Raw genomic sequence first — 18,569 nt, forward strand, 5'->3', positions numbered from 1 at the left:
AAGCTGTGTTCATATTAGCCGGAACGGCGCACGTTTCAAACGCGATGCAAATAATTTAACGGAAACTGCCGCTTTCGGGATCGAGTTTTCTTACGTGAAATCGAAACGTAGACAAGAGGGTCTCAACTCTCAGCCACCGGCGACGATTTATCGGGTTTCAAACGGTCGACCTCAACTCAATGGCTCGGCCCGTGAGCCGCCCTCCTGCAAATTAATTCATACAGAAAATGACACAGAAACTTTAATTCATCGGAAAATCTGTCCGAATATGTGAACAATGCAGATTTATTTATTTTGATTTTTAAAATTACACTAAATATCATAAGTATTATGTAGCGAAAACAAATTCTGATAAAACTCAAAAACTTTGTGTAATTTCTTGTTTATTTTCGTCGTTTCATGTTGTTCTGGTATAAATAACATTCAATAATCTACAATCGTTAAGCTGTCAATATCACTCTAGTATCACATAGGAGTTTTAACAACCCGACTTTTGATTTAACATCCGGCTTTTTGACAGCTTTGGCAGCTTAAACCATCAAATATTGACATTTCCAAATTTCAAAAATTATTTTTTTAGTATGGTAATTCAATACGATAAAAAACGTTAAGGGCCAAAACGACTGTGGGTTCAAACAACTCTCTCGTTCGCTATGTCCCTCTTAACAGTCCTGAATACTTAAATAACTAACTATAAACGATTTAAAAACACAAAAGAGAAATAGGCGTTGTTATTTGAATATAATTATTTATAATATATAAATACTTAATTGTTTTATGTGCCTGAATTTTTTTGCCAAAACCGAATTGATATTGTGTTGTCTTCAGGCAAAGGAAAAAGAATTGTTTTTCTGGCTTGTTATTTTCAAAGCGATCTTTAATATAAGAAAATGAAGGAAAGATGAGAGATTTCAATGAAGAAATACAAACAAAAAATATTTATATACACTTTTAAACAAGCAACGCAAAAATAATCAAGAAGTTAGTTATGAGTAAATGTCGTCACTTTCAGCGATTTTTATCGTATTAGTTAAAAGATAAGATAAAAATATTTGTTTTGACAAAAATAAATTGCACTTTGCTGTCTTTGACAAAGTTTAAAAATTGCCAGGGTGAAATTTGAATTTGAATTAATAATCTAAAAATATATACATAGAAAGAAAAAAGTAATAGTAGCATACCACAAAATAATAAGATATTGGGTGTCATATTATAATATGGTTGAGTACAGTTCTGATATAATGGAACCTCTTACATGGTAGAAAATAATTTAATTTATGCAGTAACTCTCTAGAAAAGTAAAAATTATAAATATGACTAGTAAGTAAACAATCGTCCACGTAAAATACATCATTGTGTTATGTAAATTCTGTTCACGTTAGCGTGGGAGTAGCCACTGCCAAAAATCTAATTTAATTTCGATGTTTTACAGCATGAATATAGATCTTTGTTTGTAGTTTAAAATTTGAAGCTTTGGAAGTTGCTTATAGAGCGTGAAAGCATAAAGTTTGGTGAAGTTAATTTAAGACGCTTTATGTAAGAAAATTCAGTAAGTTTGTATAATTGTAAAATTGGTGTCCACTTTGTAAGTATTGGGTTGCATATATAAGGTTCAGTTTTGAATATCCGGACAATGTAATTAGTATCGGCGTTGTAGCGCTGAAGAGACAAACTTTTTCCCCCAAGAGACTAAGTACACTGCAGGTAATTCCTGCAAATCGCTAATCCTTTTATTTTGGAGTGCTTGAATAGGGTCCTCGTTGATCAACGACAAATTTCCCTTGAAATGATTTCCGGAGACTGGGGTTGGTGAGTTTTCTAAAATCGGAATTAGCGGCGTTTGGGGTGCTGTTGCGTAGAAATGAGCAAATTCGCGTAGCGACGTTCTTGCATTCAGGTCCGATTTGTTGAATGCGTGAAATCGGCTGTTAGAACTGTTGCAGGGTTTGTTTATGTCACGCGTGTAGTACTGCAGAGGGTTTGTACCGAGCCACTCCGACGCGATCGCCTCCTCCCTCCAGCCCTATCCCGTTTTGCCGCATCTCCCTGCAGTATTGCTTGTTATGTCATAATTTGATGTATTTACGTTCGATTCGTAGGCCCGGTGCATAGCGTGACTGGGGCCCCACCGGAGCACGTTATCGGGCTGCGGGCAACGGCACAAAAGACAGAAGGAGCGCCAGTTGATGTGCCATCGGCCCGCATTGTCACTGCCCTCCACGATTCCATTCCAATCACCTACGATTAATAATTACCTCACGTGCGAATCTACATGTCATTCGCATTACCCAGACACCTAAAATTACAATTTTATACGTCTTTTAACCCAAAGGTAATAACTTTCACAGTTTCGTGAGTGTTAGTACTATTAAATGGGTTAAAATTTCGCGACGATAATTGGCTTCCGTTTGAATCTCCATATCAGGTAATTGTGTCATATTGTGTCGACTCTGTAATCACTTCCTGGTCAGTGAAAATTTATTATTTTGGCTCGTACTAGCAAGTTATTGTACCGTTTATAATTCAACCCTTAGCTAGCTCAACCGCAAATTTCTAAAAGTAAGCTTCAATTATGAATATTCTGTTTAAAACCTTACAAGACAACGTTCATTTTCAACCATATTCATAGAAACGCCAAAATGGGATTGTTTTCCGCATAATCGCTAGGTCAATACCATCTTCATTAGTTCATTATGTACATATGGTCATCTGTTTTACACTAGGTCATGAAAGAAAGTTAAAAAATATTTTTGACAAAATCAAAAACAACTGTTGGTTACGGTCTGAATGTTAATTAAAAAAAAACAGACAAGTGTGGTATTTTTTCCAGCGCTGTTGCTAATGATAAATTGAAGAGTTGTTTTCTAGACTGTCGTGCTCACAAAGTGGGGTCCGTTTTGGTAAAAAATCTTAAAACAAGTAAATGACATCGGGTGGTCGATAAACTAAGACGCTTATCTTTTTCCGCTCGATACAGTCCAAATTCGGACTAATCAAGCTGTGAAGGCGATAGATACGTTCAAAATTTGCATATGTGTTGGATGAAAATTCTCGGTAAGAATACGCAATAGGCATAAAATCCAATTATGGTAAATAAACATTGTTTTTGTTTGTGAAAAATTCGATAGCACGGTGCATTGATTGATAATTCAAAGTAAACATTGAAAGATTGTAGTAAGGTGACTATAGCAAAGTATTGTTTGGGTAAAATAAAAAATCGAAAAATTATTGGTTGTTATATTGATTTGTGAATTCGGGCACAAATTTCCGTTTGAGTTGGGTTTGTATTGAATTTGATGAATCGGTTGAGTTAATGTTATTTCAGATGAAAAAGTTGCTTTATTCTATTCTGATACAAAGGTATGACAATTACGAACGAAACGTGGGAAATAATTATCGAAACGGTGATTTATAGTAATAGTTATACGGTTTGCTAACTGGATAAAAGCTTCCATTAGGAAGCATTTCTGACAACGCGTTGATAGTGAGTTTTAAAGTTGGTATGGGTCCCAGAAGCCCTTCCTTAATTTATGGCGGCCTTTCAGAAACACCATGTATGTATAATGAAGAATGTAAAATGATCTACATAAGAGGCGTGTTAACATACTTACGGTTTCATCCTCAGATCCCGGATCAATCCCTTGGGAATACATTAATTAAACGCCGGAATCGTTTTATTACGGTACTTACTAATAACGGTCGGACCCTTCATTTAATAAAAAATCAAATCTATCACGACAATAAACCCGCAATGCTTGATATTCATATATGGAAAAATATACAAGTGTCCTGCAAAAAGTACACGAATCTTGTACATTTCGTGTTCAATTTATAATTGCACAGTTGGGACTCTCATGAAAAATGTACAATTATGTTTTTTCTGTTCTTTCAAATATGAATGAATCGGACTTATTTTTAGCAGATTCACTAACGAAGTCACTCTTGAGAATACGAACTAGTTTGCAAACGGCAATTAAACTTACAAATATTTTATTGTGCACTACATCCGACAAATTAAAAAAACATTTATTTTAATAATCAAAACATCAAAATTAAATTGTTGATCTAGTGTAATTTAAACCAGAGTCTGTTTATATTAGAAATGAAATTTGATTTTCGATCTATTTAGCATAGCGTATTGTGTGCCGAGTTTGTGAATTATAATATTATATCTACTTCAGTGAGCAGAACAGAACAATCAGGCACATTGTTTGTGTATGATTTGGTCCAGAAATGTGTTCAATATGCATGCTCGAATTTAATTAACAATGTGTAGCGTCAAGAAAAAAAAAAACAGAAATTGAAAAAACTCCACCTTGAGTCACCCAACCGTATTCGTTTTGTTTACGCAAGTTGATAAAAATATACATCACAGAGGGTGTAATTACGCAAATTCTAAAATGGGATACACGAGGATTTTCAATTATGGACAAATATTGATGCGATTTTGAACCGATTTATTTTCGTTACATTCTCTAATTAAAAATGTTGTTGCAGTTTTGTTACGTAGAAATATGGATATTAAATCAAAGCTTTGCGACGTTTTACTAAAATGGATCGGTTTCGTTTTGTATTGCCAAAGCAGTGATCTTGATCAAATCTCGAATCATGGAAAAACTTGAATTATTTAGTGGTTTGTCTTTAAAAGCTTTAAGATTAATTAAGATAGACATATGATTTTTATTATTGACTTTATTATTTTTAAATATAACTTTATACAAATCAAAGTTTCAGGATTTTTTACCCGGCACATCCACCATTTTTTACGCAAAATATGCCACTTAAATTGTTGTATTCTTTTTGTTTTTCTTTACTGTTGTATTATTGTTATTTATCTGATCTCAGTGTTTTACGAGCAAGTTAATAATATATTACCTTTGAAGATCTAAAATATTACTGCTGAAGTTCATCCTGCTTAAAAATAATAACCGAGAGGCTTTTCTTTTGCTGTTTTATAAAAACAAATGTTTTTTTTTGTTGGTTTTAATTATATCTGTTATTTTTTGATTAAAATCTTGTCTAAAACCTATTATTTGATTATGTGCTTTGTGTGAATTACAATTTAGAAAAAAAGACATGTGGCATATCCTGTTATTTGGTGTGAGCTGGACAGCACAACTATGAATAAATAATTGTCACAGCACGCTTTTGCATCACATTTGAACTGGAAATGATTGCGGTTCATAATTTTACGGAATCATAATGCCAACGCTAACTCGACAGAATAAACTATGATAAAGTTAACAAAATTATAATGAATCTTGTTTATATGCCAATTATGTACGAAAAAAAAATATTTAGTAAATTACGACACCTTAAATTTAATGGATTTGTAAAGTATCGATTTCGGATAGGTAATCCATCTATACATTTAATGTTTAAACCGGTAGCATCAGTTGACATTTATTCGCTGCTTCCTTGGATTTTCTGCTTAATTGCCGCAACGGATTCATGAATATTGGTATACAGATCTTCCACGAATTAATTTATAGTTCTAGATACAGCTGAAACTATTACAAACCAATAATTGCATGTGTAGCAACGATAATTTACGTCGGGTGCTATTTCATTACAGCGAAAACAAGAACTTTGGTTGAAATAAATGTATTATTTTTTCTACCAAAATGTATTTTTTATTTTATTATAAAATTTGTTTTAAATAGGTGTAAATATCAAATAGAAAGTGTGACTAGTGTGACTAGTGTGACTAGTCCCAATTAGCTGGTCTCATGTATGCTTATTTGCCTTGTTAGTCGTCATTTTTCGATCCAAATGTGCCCTTTGTGTACCTCGGTATGCGCACTTTTGTGAGTCTGGAATTAATGTTTTATCTTTTTGTTGATAAAACTTTGTACAGAACGAGCGGATTGTTTTAGTTGTCGTTTGTTAGAATGGCATGATAGTGTCAAACCCAGTCTAGTCCTTTCCAAGATAGAAGTTTGCGTTTTCGCATGACAAATAAATAATGGGTTTTCGAAAAATTCGACTTTTGTTGTTAATGAGTGCAAGCATCACCGGCGAAGGGCCAGCTAGTGGTAACTGGCGGTGGCGCGCGACTCATGTTCTCCACGCCACCGCCACGCGATCCGCCGCCACCGCATTGCAATTGCCGCCGGTCTGCTGAAGTGGTGAGTGGCGACGCGCCGGTTGTCCGGACTTTTTTCGTATGACTTGTGTTCGGTAACCCCGCATCTGTGCCGTAGTGGCTCTGTGTCTAGTCAGTGGATTGTGCCAATGCAACTGCCGCTCCATGTCGCCCCCGGGTGGACGACTTCTTTTCTTCGCTCTTGTGATGCTCACCGGTAAGTTAAGATCTTTTCCTCTGAGGGAAAATTATTTGAAAAATTGATAGTTGGTGTAATAGATGTCTGTCTTTGAACCGATAATTTCCGACATTTCCCAATGAATTATTGAGAAATAAAATTGTCGACATATGATATAATTGCACCCTTGGTAGTACAGGGTGTACTTCCGCATTTGTGTAATACTGTCGTTACGGCATGTGCTGTTACATTGTTTATGGGAAGGTTAGGTCAGGCAACGGCACTATGTTTTTTTAACATAAAATATTCTATGTTTCTTTGAAAGTTTTGTCATTACTTTGAAAACAGAAAATGTGGAAAATTTTTGTATGTGCAGGATTTGTTTTTAATTTTTGAAATAAAAACAATTAAGTAGGGGATAGATATGCATTGTTGTGCAAGTAATGCTAGGATTTATGTATGATAAATGTTGGGTCGTGGCGAGGATTAGATCGGAAACAGGTCTGGTAGATATGCATATAACGATCATATTTCTGTTCATTACCAGAACGAAGGTTTGCAAAAGTGGTGCAGTGTTGATCAGGGTGCACATTTCACGGATCACGCGACCAACACACCACCAGCTGACTCTAATTGCTCCGTATATTGGCGTATATCTTGATAATTACCGCAACTTTGACAAATATGTCTTAATTAAAGTGATATTTGAGCGATTTTTAGCCGACTTAAGATGCAATTTGGGCTAACGCTATTATAATGTATGCGTACTGAATTTGAAATGTTGCTCATAAATATGACATAGCTTATTATGGTAGAGATTAAGCTACGCTACAAAAGCGTGTGTGTGTATAACGTGTACCGGCAGGTATATTTTATGGTAGATTTAGAGAAAATCGTTTTCCGGAATAATTCAGCGCCGACTGACATAAATTTCGATCGTATCAAAAATCGTTTTGGGCTCGTATTTTGGGGGAGCAAGTAGTTGACGTAAATTGTTTAAAGAGCACGTCGTTGACTTTCTTGTCCACCGATGGGACGATAAGTGCACCTGCGAAAGTGCTTATTATTGATAATATTGATCGCGGACAACTCACTTATTCAGTTTAGATGACATTTTTTTAATATCACGAGAACTTTTGCCTTTTTGTTGAGCCTAACTTTTTTTATTTTTACTAGGACAATGAATTTACAAAATATTTTTTGCAATTTTTTCTGGTAATTTTTGGATCTTCTTAGCGTTTTTATCGTCAAACTCTTTCTTTATTATTAAAATTTTCTTAACCGTTTAATTTGCATTTAAACATACAAAAAATTACACTTTAAAAATACTTAACAAACAACTATTGCTTTGAAAAACTGCAATGTTTTTTCTGCTGTAATTTGTGTTAAGACTGATATATATATATATATATATATATATTTATGTTAGACTGATACACAGTATATCCTTGGACTGGATTTAGAAGAGATTTTACGCTAAAACTGCAAAGGAAAAACATTTTTCCTTTACCTGAAACAAGCAAATCTGTAATTAAAACTTCATTATTCTAACTCAGTAGAAAGAAAAGTTTATTTCTTTCCTGATTTTGGACTTGTGCTAAATTTTTCCCTTTTGAAATCTCATCACATTGCTTTTATTTTTTTGAAAATGATGTCACTTTGACAAATGAGTTTACGCAAATTAAATAACAAAAATTTTAGTGAAAAAATAATTCTAATAAATTGCAACTCAAAGAAACAGCTTTAAGATAAGAAACAAAGTAATTTTTAACAAAAATTATTATTATTCAATTAATAAATCAATTGTCAAAGTGACATATAGTTGTCAAATTAATAAAACCGTCAATGTGATAGGACTTAAAAAGCAAAGAAAAATTATTATTTTTTCACTTAATTAGAATAATGAAGTTTTAATTACAGATTTGCTCGTTTCAGATGAAACAAAAAATGTTTTTTCTTTGCAATTTTGGCGTAAAATTAAAGATAAAAAATGTTCCTCTTGTAAATTCAATCTGGAGACATACTGTATTTTTAGTTTATTTAATGAAATCAAAGTTTTATTCAATAGAAGGTTATTATTAAATTTACATCAAATAGATATGACTCCTTGGTTAGGCTTAAGATTAAGAAAGCAACCTTTGCTTTATTGTATTATTTTACTAAATGGGAAGATATTTAATACAGGCTGTTTTATTTTTATTGTTAAAAATTGAAACAGGTGATAGAATATTTACTTTTAAGATTAAGGTTTCCTGTAAACATGTAGCGAAAAGTAAGGACACTACACTCCCTGAAAAGAAAGCGTATTTTTAATTTTTCTGTTTCAATATTTTAGAACCTATTTTTAATAAAATAAAAAACTTTGGTACTGCTGATAACCTAAACGAACTCAAAAATAAATTGTCGAAATTTTTAATTAGAGGCGTCCTGAACTGGAGGGTTTAGGTAAAAAGTACCTTAACAATTTTGGCTGTAGTTTTTTGCCACTTTCGGTCACAAAATCGTAAATTCTATAGTTTTTTTAAAAAGAGGTTTTTTGCGTTGTTTGCTAAAACTTCTCGTTTTTGAGGAAAATTAATTTAAAATTTATTTTAAAGACCATAAATATCATTAAAAAATTAAAAATTATTTTTTTTTATCTTCTGATTAAAAATTTCGACATTTAATCTTTAAATTTATTTGAATTGAATTGACTATCTATTATGAGAAATAGTTGCAAGAAATAACGTTAATTAATTTAGTTCATACTTTCTAAATAAACTCATTTACCTACAATGTTTGCCGGAATCTATTGCTATTGGAATAGTAAACGTTATTTGTTCTCAAACGTAGTAAAAGTTGGACTCGCAACATCTCTGGAGTTTAATGCATGTAAAAGTTTCAAGTTGAGACTTTTGTGTTCGGTATATCGGTAAAGTTTGTAACATAAGAGCGATAGTTGTCGTAGTGCATTTATCCTTTAGCTTATGAATACAAAGTTGTTAAGTTGTATTTTTTCGCGAAAAGCCAAACACGTAAATTAGACTATTATAATATGGCAGGGAAGAGTTGGTTTTAAAATTGTCTAAAGTTGTGATTAAAACGTTTTATTCTCTGCGCGAGTTTCGAGTATGGTTTATTTTTCCACTTGAATGCAAAGAGTCGCTTTACTTGGAATGGTTCTTTTTGAATGGTCGTCATGCAATATAGAATGCGATAAATATTTGAGATGAAGAGGGGGAAAATGAAGTTGGATGACTCGTTTAGATTTATGTGGTTGGTCCAACCGCGACCAAATAATTAGCAATGGTCGTTCATATGGGTTGACTCGTCGTGATAGCACTGCTTCGGGCCGTACTATAAATAATGTACACTGTTGACTCATTTGCCTCCATTGTTGTATCTCGCATTGCAGATACGTGGGACATGTTTGCTCAAGCTGACGACGACGGACCTAGGGGGTCTCCTGAGAACCCCAGCTAGCCTGTCGTTTACCACTAGGATGTCACCCCTTCCCGCCACACTTAACATACGATCCTGCTTTGCGGAAAAGCTTTGGGAATTTAGGACAGTGCATCTTTTATTTAAACAGCTCGCGGTTCTGTTTCCCTCTTTTATTCCGACACAAGATTTGTTTAACAACTATAGATTCTTTCACTTTATTCGCCCTTTTCAATTTTTTATTTAATTTATTTTCGCGGGGACTCTAAACGCCGGCCCGCAAATGCGCCCTCCGAGACGCAACCTCTTCAAGACCTAAATTAAACTCCAAACAACAGATTAAAACACTACAACTTGGATTTTAGTTGGATAAAAATTTAATTGAGTTTTGCTAAAAATCAAGCGAAATGAAAGTGTAGTTTGAAAGAGAGATTGATTGAATTTTTCAAATTGTTCACGAGACGTTACTTAACAACCTAATTTTTATAAACGAGCTACGGAAAAAATTGATGGATTGTCGATACCTAAACGACATCGAGCAAGTGCGTTATTAATATTTGCTCGCAAAACATTTGCATTTATTGATTACAAATTTTATCAGACCAATTGAGGAACTTTTTCTAATACAAAATATGAACTAATTGCACCTATAAATTCTCTTGCACTAGACTTTATAAATAATTTGCTATAAAACATTTCAACACAACCAGTACTGTACAAGAATTACAAATGAACCTAAAATTGAAACATTTCCATGAAAATAATTCAATAGTGTATTTATAGGAACGCAATTTCGACAATAAGATCAATAAAGTAATACAAAAATAAGTCAAACAGAAATATGCTTAATAAAATGATATTGTCAAAAGTACTTAATTAATTTTCGACACGGTTTCATTAACTAAAAATTTCAATAGTCATTAAAATATTGTTTTTATAACATGAACACGCTAATTTTAAACGGTATTTACAACAAAACCTTAAGTTTGGCAAGTTTAACTCTGCACCATTATTAAGTGGATCGAATTGAGTTGTAAACTGTTAGTTAGTCTGCGGTTTACTTCATGACGTGTTGCTTCCGTTAACATGTGGTTTTAGAGATTATTAATAAAAAATGGGATTTTATATATAAATATTAAACAATAGAATTTAGTGTTAGTAATAATAATATCAAAATATATATTTTTATTATTTCTAATGCGTGCTGATATATTTTTGTGTTTATCAGAAGTTGCAATTAAGCAGACAGAATAAAAGCGCCATTACAATGGTTATTATTAAAAATTTAGACATTCAAGTGGTTGCTATAGACAAACAGAAGCCGCACGCAAATGAATTAATATAAAATGTTAACGTGTCAGTATTTTTACGAAGTAAATGCTCTTTTGTCAAATCAGACTTGACAAATAAAGGTGAAACAACTAGTAGAAAATGAAAAAGACAATTTATTGATTTTTATAATAAAGTTTGTACCATGATGGTCCGTCTCTCCGATCACATGCCAAAAATACTTTACAACGTTAAATAATTTTCAAAGTGCAATTCTATTAAAAGCATTGAAACCCTTAAGCTGGATACACGCCTCTGTCATATTTCATACGAGATGAATGTTTATTTGAATACAGCCTTAGAAGAAATGGATTTGAGTACACCGTCACAACTTGACGTATCTTATTTATATTTTCTATTTGTTTGCAAAGTATTTGATGCGTTTTTATAGATTCACAAAATGTAATCAATTCCGGTTTAATAATACCCGCCTAACAACGGCAATAATTTTCCTTTTTATTCGCCACAAAAAAATCGAAATATACCCTGTTGTTTCCGCATCTTCTTTTCAATTGTTTCGTTATTTTCGTGACGAGCCGAGGGAAAAGCCTGGCCCACATTATTTCAAGATTCAAATTTTCCGTACCTCAAACTTTCAGCAGACGGTGTGTAAAATCAATCAGGACGATACCTATAAAAAGACTAAAACTCGGATTAGATCACGTTCGGCCTATATTGCAATTCCCAAACGAAACAAGAAATGGACAAACACACTTTCACTCCACGTTAATTCTCCGACAAATTTAACCACGTTCGATACTTTTTCTTAATATTATTATTAACTAGATTTCCTCGACATTTTCAATTTCACGTTTCGGCGTAAACACATATGCTTCACAACGTTATTTTACATATGTTTCGTGCAGCCTTCTACTCTTACAACAAATCTTGCTGTTATCGCTTGATTTCCACTGCAAATTTTACGCCAGAACAGGAAAATACATGAAACGTAAAGAAATTACTGTCATATGTTAACATTCAACGCTCAATTTTGCTAAATTATTTTTAACATTTGCCCGGATTCCATATTTTCTACAATCTAAAACGACTTCTATAAACAACGAAATTTTAAATTTGCTGCGCAGGTGAAGAATTTTCTTAATTTTTTGTTACTACCACATTTTGGCTACATTGTGGTTATATTTTTCCAAATAGGAATCAGAAAATTATAAAGTTAAAAAAATTACCTTTAATTAAATAAAAATTATTCTTAAGTTTTTTTATCACGTCACAGTTTTTTGTTACGAACGATGATTTTCCTGCTTTTGCACAAATGCCTACGATTTAACATTTATTTAAAAAATGCAAATATTTAACAATATTTATTGTTGTTTAATTATTGCAAAATTATTGCTAGATGGATCTGAATGGGTCCTAAAATACTGACTCGCAGTTGGACTTCTTTTCTAAAAACTCATGCAGCATGAGTTTTTATCAAGATCAATACTTTTTAAATATCGGCACAAAGGTTTTTAGGATGAAAATATGTTAGGAGATTACTGTTGGACTGTTATAAAGACAACTAATATAAAAAATTATAAAAAACAAAGTAAAATAATTGTTAATTTGTTGTTTGGCGGTTTTTGTATTTTTGTTAATTACATATTTCTTAAACATGACGTGATGGACTTTTTTGAATATTTTTTTTAAATTTAATAGCTCCAAATCTATAAGAAATTAAAACTTTCAGCTAAGGTATAAAAAGCGTGTAAACTAGCGTTACTAGTGAGGTCTAATAAAACCCAGTTACATTATGAAGACTAAGCATACAAAAAATAAGTATTGATTTTATTTAAATAATTAGGTTAATTGTACTTTCTTTAAAATTTACGGAAAATATTCTCACAATATCAAGATTTTTATTTATTTATATATTTTTATATGTATTATATTTATTTATCAATTTATGTATATTTAATTTATTTCGGAAATACACATACGATTAGGACAATTAGGTATATGAGAATGCAAACATTATTAATAATTCCGGTAGTTAATGAAAAAAAAAGTTTTAAATAAATATAGCATTAGACATAAGTCTACGTTTCTCAACGGCATCAAAATGAAGTAGATATAGCTAAAAAATATAGTAATTGTCATCAAAATAAATAATCTTCTTAAATAAGAAACATAAATATTGTTTTGAGTTTCTATTAGTTTTTAATGAAAATGACATTAAAAAGCTATATTAAACGGTGATTAAACAATTTTATGGTTTCTGAGAGATTCATCATTCAGGTAAACAAAATTTGTTTTTACTTTCTTAATAACCTCATGTTTTTTAAGTTTTTATTTTAACATGTTATAGTAAGAAAATTTTCAAAGTTCGAAATTACCTGCCGAAAGTGGTGTTTGTACCACTGTGCCACCAGGCCTTCGTTGAGTGTCTCTGTTTTTTTTTTTTTTTGTATTAAAAAAGTGTTAAAAAATAGTAAGTATGTGACACGAGTCACGAAGTGGGGATTGTTATACTTAACGAGTATCACAATAAAAAATTGTAGCACGTGTTTTTATAGTATTTCTTTTATTGAACGCTTTTTAAATTGGGTTTATTATTATATTTGGCAGTTAAAACTAATGTCATTTCACGTAAGTATCCATCAGTACCCAAATCGCTTGAAAATACTGAAATTGCATTATTTTCGGTGATCTACAACAATTTCTCACTTAAAAACGACATTACACAATCAGTGCTGCTAAAAGTATTGCATGAAAAGTTGTCATAAACAGTATCACAAAATCGTCAAAGCAAATGCGAAATACGGTACGACCCAAACAGAAAGTGAATTTCTCCATACTAATTTCAGAAAGGAAAGTGGCCAATCATCACTATCATTTGTCAAAATTACTATAAAAATTTATGTAGTCTTTCAGGGAGGTAAGAATTTTACCTCCCCCATATAAATGGAAAAACTGCTAGATTTAATGTCAAAACTGGGATATCAAGAGAAATTTTTAGTTTTGAAGTTTTACTTGCTGGATTGTAGGAAAAATTATATGTATTACATTGGAGAAAAGTGTCTTTCCTTCCTGGGCAAGTCTCGGCAGTAAGTTCCACTTGTGGGAGCAAAAGATACACTTTCCTTCCTTATAATACAAATAACTGTTAAACCCTATCAAACAACTCTTTGCGCACTTTAGAACAACTAGAATATTATTTGATCCGACAGTTAAGAGAACCTATTTTCAGGTTTATAAAACTAGTACCCTCTCTGTGTTAAAAAATAATTATGTTGAATGTAATGAATTTTTTCCGTGCGCTCGTTAAATAATTTGATGGTTTATCTGGCCACAATGTCAATTGTATTGTTGGCAATCTAGTCGTGTTAATTTCTCAACTTTGACAAAAGTGTCAAATCAAGGTGGGTTTTGTGATAAACGCAGAAACGATGTGTAAATAAAGAGTTATATCAGATCGAAGTGTAAACAAAAACAGTGTTACAATGCAACATTACATCGACGTTTGTACATTTTGAAACGTATCCCTGTATGCCTTTTGTGTATATAGGGACATTAAGGTAATAATTCATAACCGTTGTTCCTATCTGACATTGTTACACCCTACCACACGAACGAACATTACCTTTACTGAAACTTTTTACTCTCAAACCTATTAACAATGCTTCTCACATTCATTAACAATTGAAAAAATGATTCGCCAGTGAATTACCCGGGAGAAATCTTAAAGTAAAAGTTTTTCCTGGAGTTTTCGCGATTTTAATTGTACTTGTGTTGACACTTGCACAACGTCAACATCAGAAAATCATTGTTACATGTACAACCTTAAGTTAATAAGCCTGTTTGTTGGTTGCGAGTTTCTTAACCGAAGCAATTATAATAAGAGCAATTTATTCTGGCCCTTTGGGAGGAAAGTAAATACACTTACTTAATTCAACAACATGCTAGATCGATCGTAATTTTATTAATATGTCCATAAAGTTTAAAAAAAACTGCGTTAATAGCTTTTATAGCATTAGTAGCACTTTGAAATCTGTTGTTGGAGACCATTAGTGCATGGTGAGACACATTTCCGGACTGACGTATTGCAGCACTTCACTTAAACGGGGGTGCATTTGCACGGAACATTCCCACTATTGCTCACGACTTGTAAACTTGCAAATGGCAAATTTTACTTTTGATTTGTACGTCTTAAGCATAAACAAATTTAATTTACTTATATGAATATGTATGTCGAATCCGATTAAGTCAAATATGACACGCTTAGAATTTTCGAATTAAACGAAAAAATAATTTAAGTGTGGGCACCAATAAATATAAATAGCATGGAATAAAAATACAACAATTTTATCACGATTGAATGAAATTATCGATCAGTTCCTGGCCTTGTTGGACTGATAGATGAAGGGTGAGGTTGTCCCAAGTCAAATAGAACCAAAATTGTGAACTGTTGCAATATTACTTAAAATACATATAAATACAATGTAAATACGTTATAGTGGCAATCACGTCAATAAAACAAAAACAAAATTCGTCTGGCGTGAACGCAGCAAATAATATAATCAATAATACAGAACTTGTAAACATAAATATAACAATAACCAACGGCCGAATTATTTGTGTATAAAACATAATTTAAATCTCTTTTTAACCTGGAAGAGTCAATTTGCGCTGACAAGTCTAAAATAATGTAAAATATGTTTTGTGGCTTAAACTTGAGCAAAAATAAAGCGTTTTTTGATGTTTGTAGTTACATTAAGAATTTATTTGGAAGTAGGTGGGGTCCTTATGCCATTTCTGGAAACGTAGATTAGCTGCCAGAAGACAAAATAGTAGTTTCATAACGATTTGATTGCGTTTGGTGTACGCTACGTGAACAATAATGGCTAAATAATAGAATGGTTCAAAGATGTCGAAGAAAATATACGTGTGTATACCTTAACGAGTTTTTCGGTATTCCGACATGTGTACAATGTGTAACTCATAACTTTCCTTTCGATAAATATTTAACATGGTAATTAATTAGCTTATGATAGTTTCCAATTTATTTAACAGGTTAATCATAGTAATTGGCTTTTTAAGCGATAATACGATCGTTGATTGAAAATTTGAAATTCTTGGTAATCATATCAGACGAATGCACCCCGGTGCTAGCTTTAATTCGTGTCGAATCGTTTCGAAATTGCCAATGAATTAATGAAATTACCTAAAATAAAAGTTCCGAATAATGAAATTTGTTTTGTGTTGCTGGAAAATATGCAAATCGCTTTCTCAACCAGTCCAAGTTTTTAATTTGCTCTTTAATGTGATAAACAAGAGAAAACGCATAATTGTCGCTTGTGTCAGCGAATAATTGTTTTCAGGGGTGGCTTTCTTAGTAATTACGAAGTTTTCTAAAATTTAATATTCACTTAAATGGAAATGATTATGATTTCGGCAGTAGCGGAATGAGATTTGGTGGATAAAAAATTCAATGTTTATATTTAAACCCGTTTTTGTTATTTATGCGACAAGAAGCGGAGTATAATAAATCTCTAGTTGTAGTTGTCAAATCTGTTATTGATTGAAATAACAGTTTACGGGAAATTGTCGTGTTTCTCAGATGACACCTCAATCAGTTTCAAGACAATATACGGGAAATTCAGGATAAGGAAACGCCATTATGGATACAGTTTATTAAGGGGAGTTTCTTCAGGCTAATTGTTAATTCCAATCTCTTCAGGAACATGTCGTTTCTAATTATGCTAATGTCAAAATATCTCTCAAGAATACTGTTTGTTCACATAACTAATTTACTTTTGTTTTGATTAATTTTAAAAACAGTATTTCATTTTGTTGTGCTTTTAACATATTCAATAACATAACATATTTTGGGTAGATGCAATATTTTACTTTAATTATAGACAAACACTCTTACAAAAATAACAAATTTTGTTATAAATTGTTTTAGAAAAAGGTTTGTAGGTGTCACCCACAAACAGTGAATTCGAGTAACTTAGAGTGTGATAAATTGGAGTAAATTTTATACTGAATGAAGGGTTGGAAATGAGTTTGTTTGCAAATAAGATTTGATTTGGAATATGGATGTGTTTAACAGGAAGTGGGGTGAGTCTTCGAAGAGGCAGCGACTGGGAGTCATTTGCATAGAGTTAGATGCTGGAAACCTTTTCCTAGCATTAACAAATCAGAAGTGACTGTCCAGAAACACAATAAATTTTAATTAACAACTTTAATAGACTTTGCGTATTGGTTATACGTTATGCAGATTTCTAAGTTAATGTTTTATGAATCGTGTTCTAACTTTTTGACCGAAATTTACTCGGGCGTAATACGGACCTGATCAATTTAAATAACTAAACAGCTTCCCGAATAAATACCCATTTTAAAAAATTTGATGATGTTTGGCGATATTTGTTTACAAACTGCTTTGTATTCTCCACATTTTGTACCAAAGCGTCTGTGCCATAGGAACTAATTTGGAAGCATTAAGCCTTTGTTGGCAGTGGGAATAGTAAGGAGCCCTTTCTACTGGTGAGGCTATTCTCATTTACATACACTCAAATTTATAATTGAATCCTTTTCAACGTATTACAAAGGATCACTATTATCATTTATAGACTTCATTCTTAAATTAGGTTCTTTCTAATGGAAAACACCAATTTACAACAAAATTGCAAACAATTATTCCTGAACAACATTCATAGCTGCTTCAACGCAACCACATTACTAAACACTGAACACTTTGTTCTGTCGATACAGAATTTATTTTAATTATTTATAATCACTGTTAATGTTTAATTAATTACTGCACTATTTCACAATTTTGGAGAATGCGCAGGTATAATGAAAAATCAATTTCGTTTTAGCTTAAAGCGGTTTATTTTTTCTTAATCTATGCATTCCTAAGTGTACGAAAACTAAAAAAATGTTGAAAATTTGATTAACGTGAGATGAGAATTGCAATTCCAAAATTTGCTTTGCAGGTTCGAGTATTATTTGCTCGTAATTTTTACAGTGGATTTTTCTTTGTATAAAACGAAAAGAAAATCGCCACGATGTCGTGTTCTTGATAAATAAACGAAGTGAACCTAACCCGTTTGAATTTTTCACCCTCTTGTCAAACACCGTGAGGTTATAAAATCAGTTTTCCCTTTTTAATCAGTTTGAAGCCGATCCTTGTGAATCTTGATCCTTCGTTATGTGCCGTTAGATGTAAAAGGTCATTCCGTTTGTGAACATTTGGGGTTCTTTTGGTCAATGTCGTTGTTCGACGTTAAAGTAGCTTTCTTCAAGTGATGGCAGAAGGGCGGACGTCCATCACGGCCCATTCCGACGTGCGAATTCCTCCAGAGATCGCAGTTCCGACAAATAAGACCCCACTAAATTAAACTTCTTTCGCGTCAACGATCTTTCAACCTTAATTTTTTATTGTGGGGCCATTTTTTGATTACTCGATCATGAAAAAACGATTTAGTTTGCATATTTTACATATCGAGACTTAAGAATGTATTCTAATTGCGGCCGCCTGAACATTTTTACATACAAATGCATGCAACTTTCGTATTTTACGGTTCAACAAAATACGTGCTGAAAAATATT

At 32.4% G+C, this 18,569-nt stretch overlaps 1 protein-coding gene across 1 annotated transcript in view; it reads left to right on the forward strand.

Annotated features, from left to right (window-relative positions):
* The first annotated feature begins 6,139 nt into the window (after positions 1–6,139).
* LOC123006424 overlaps positions 6,140–18,569 on the forward strand; it is an 82,350-nt gene continuing 69,920 nt past the window's right edge. The window contains exon 1 of the mRNA XM_044400888.1: positions 6,140–6,302. Coding sequence (XP_044256823.1) covers positions 6,251–6,302 — 52 coding nt within the window. The 5' untranslated portion in view covers positions 6,140–6,250. The remainder of the gene's footprint in view (positions 6,303–18,569) is intronic.

Source organism: Tribolium madens, unplaced genomic scaffold, assembly GCF_015345945.1.
Source record: "Tribolium madens isolate multiple individuals breed KSU strain unplaced genomic scaffold, Tmad_KSU_1.1 Scaffold_2;HRSCAF=44;Tcas5.2_LGX, whole genome shotgun sequence".
NCBI classification, from domain to species: Eukaryota; Metazoa; Arthropoda; class Insecta; order Coleoptera; family Tenebrionidae; genus Tribolium; species Tribolium madens.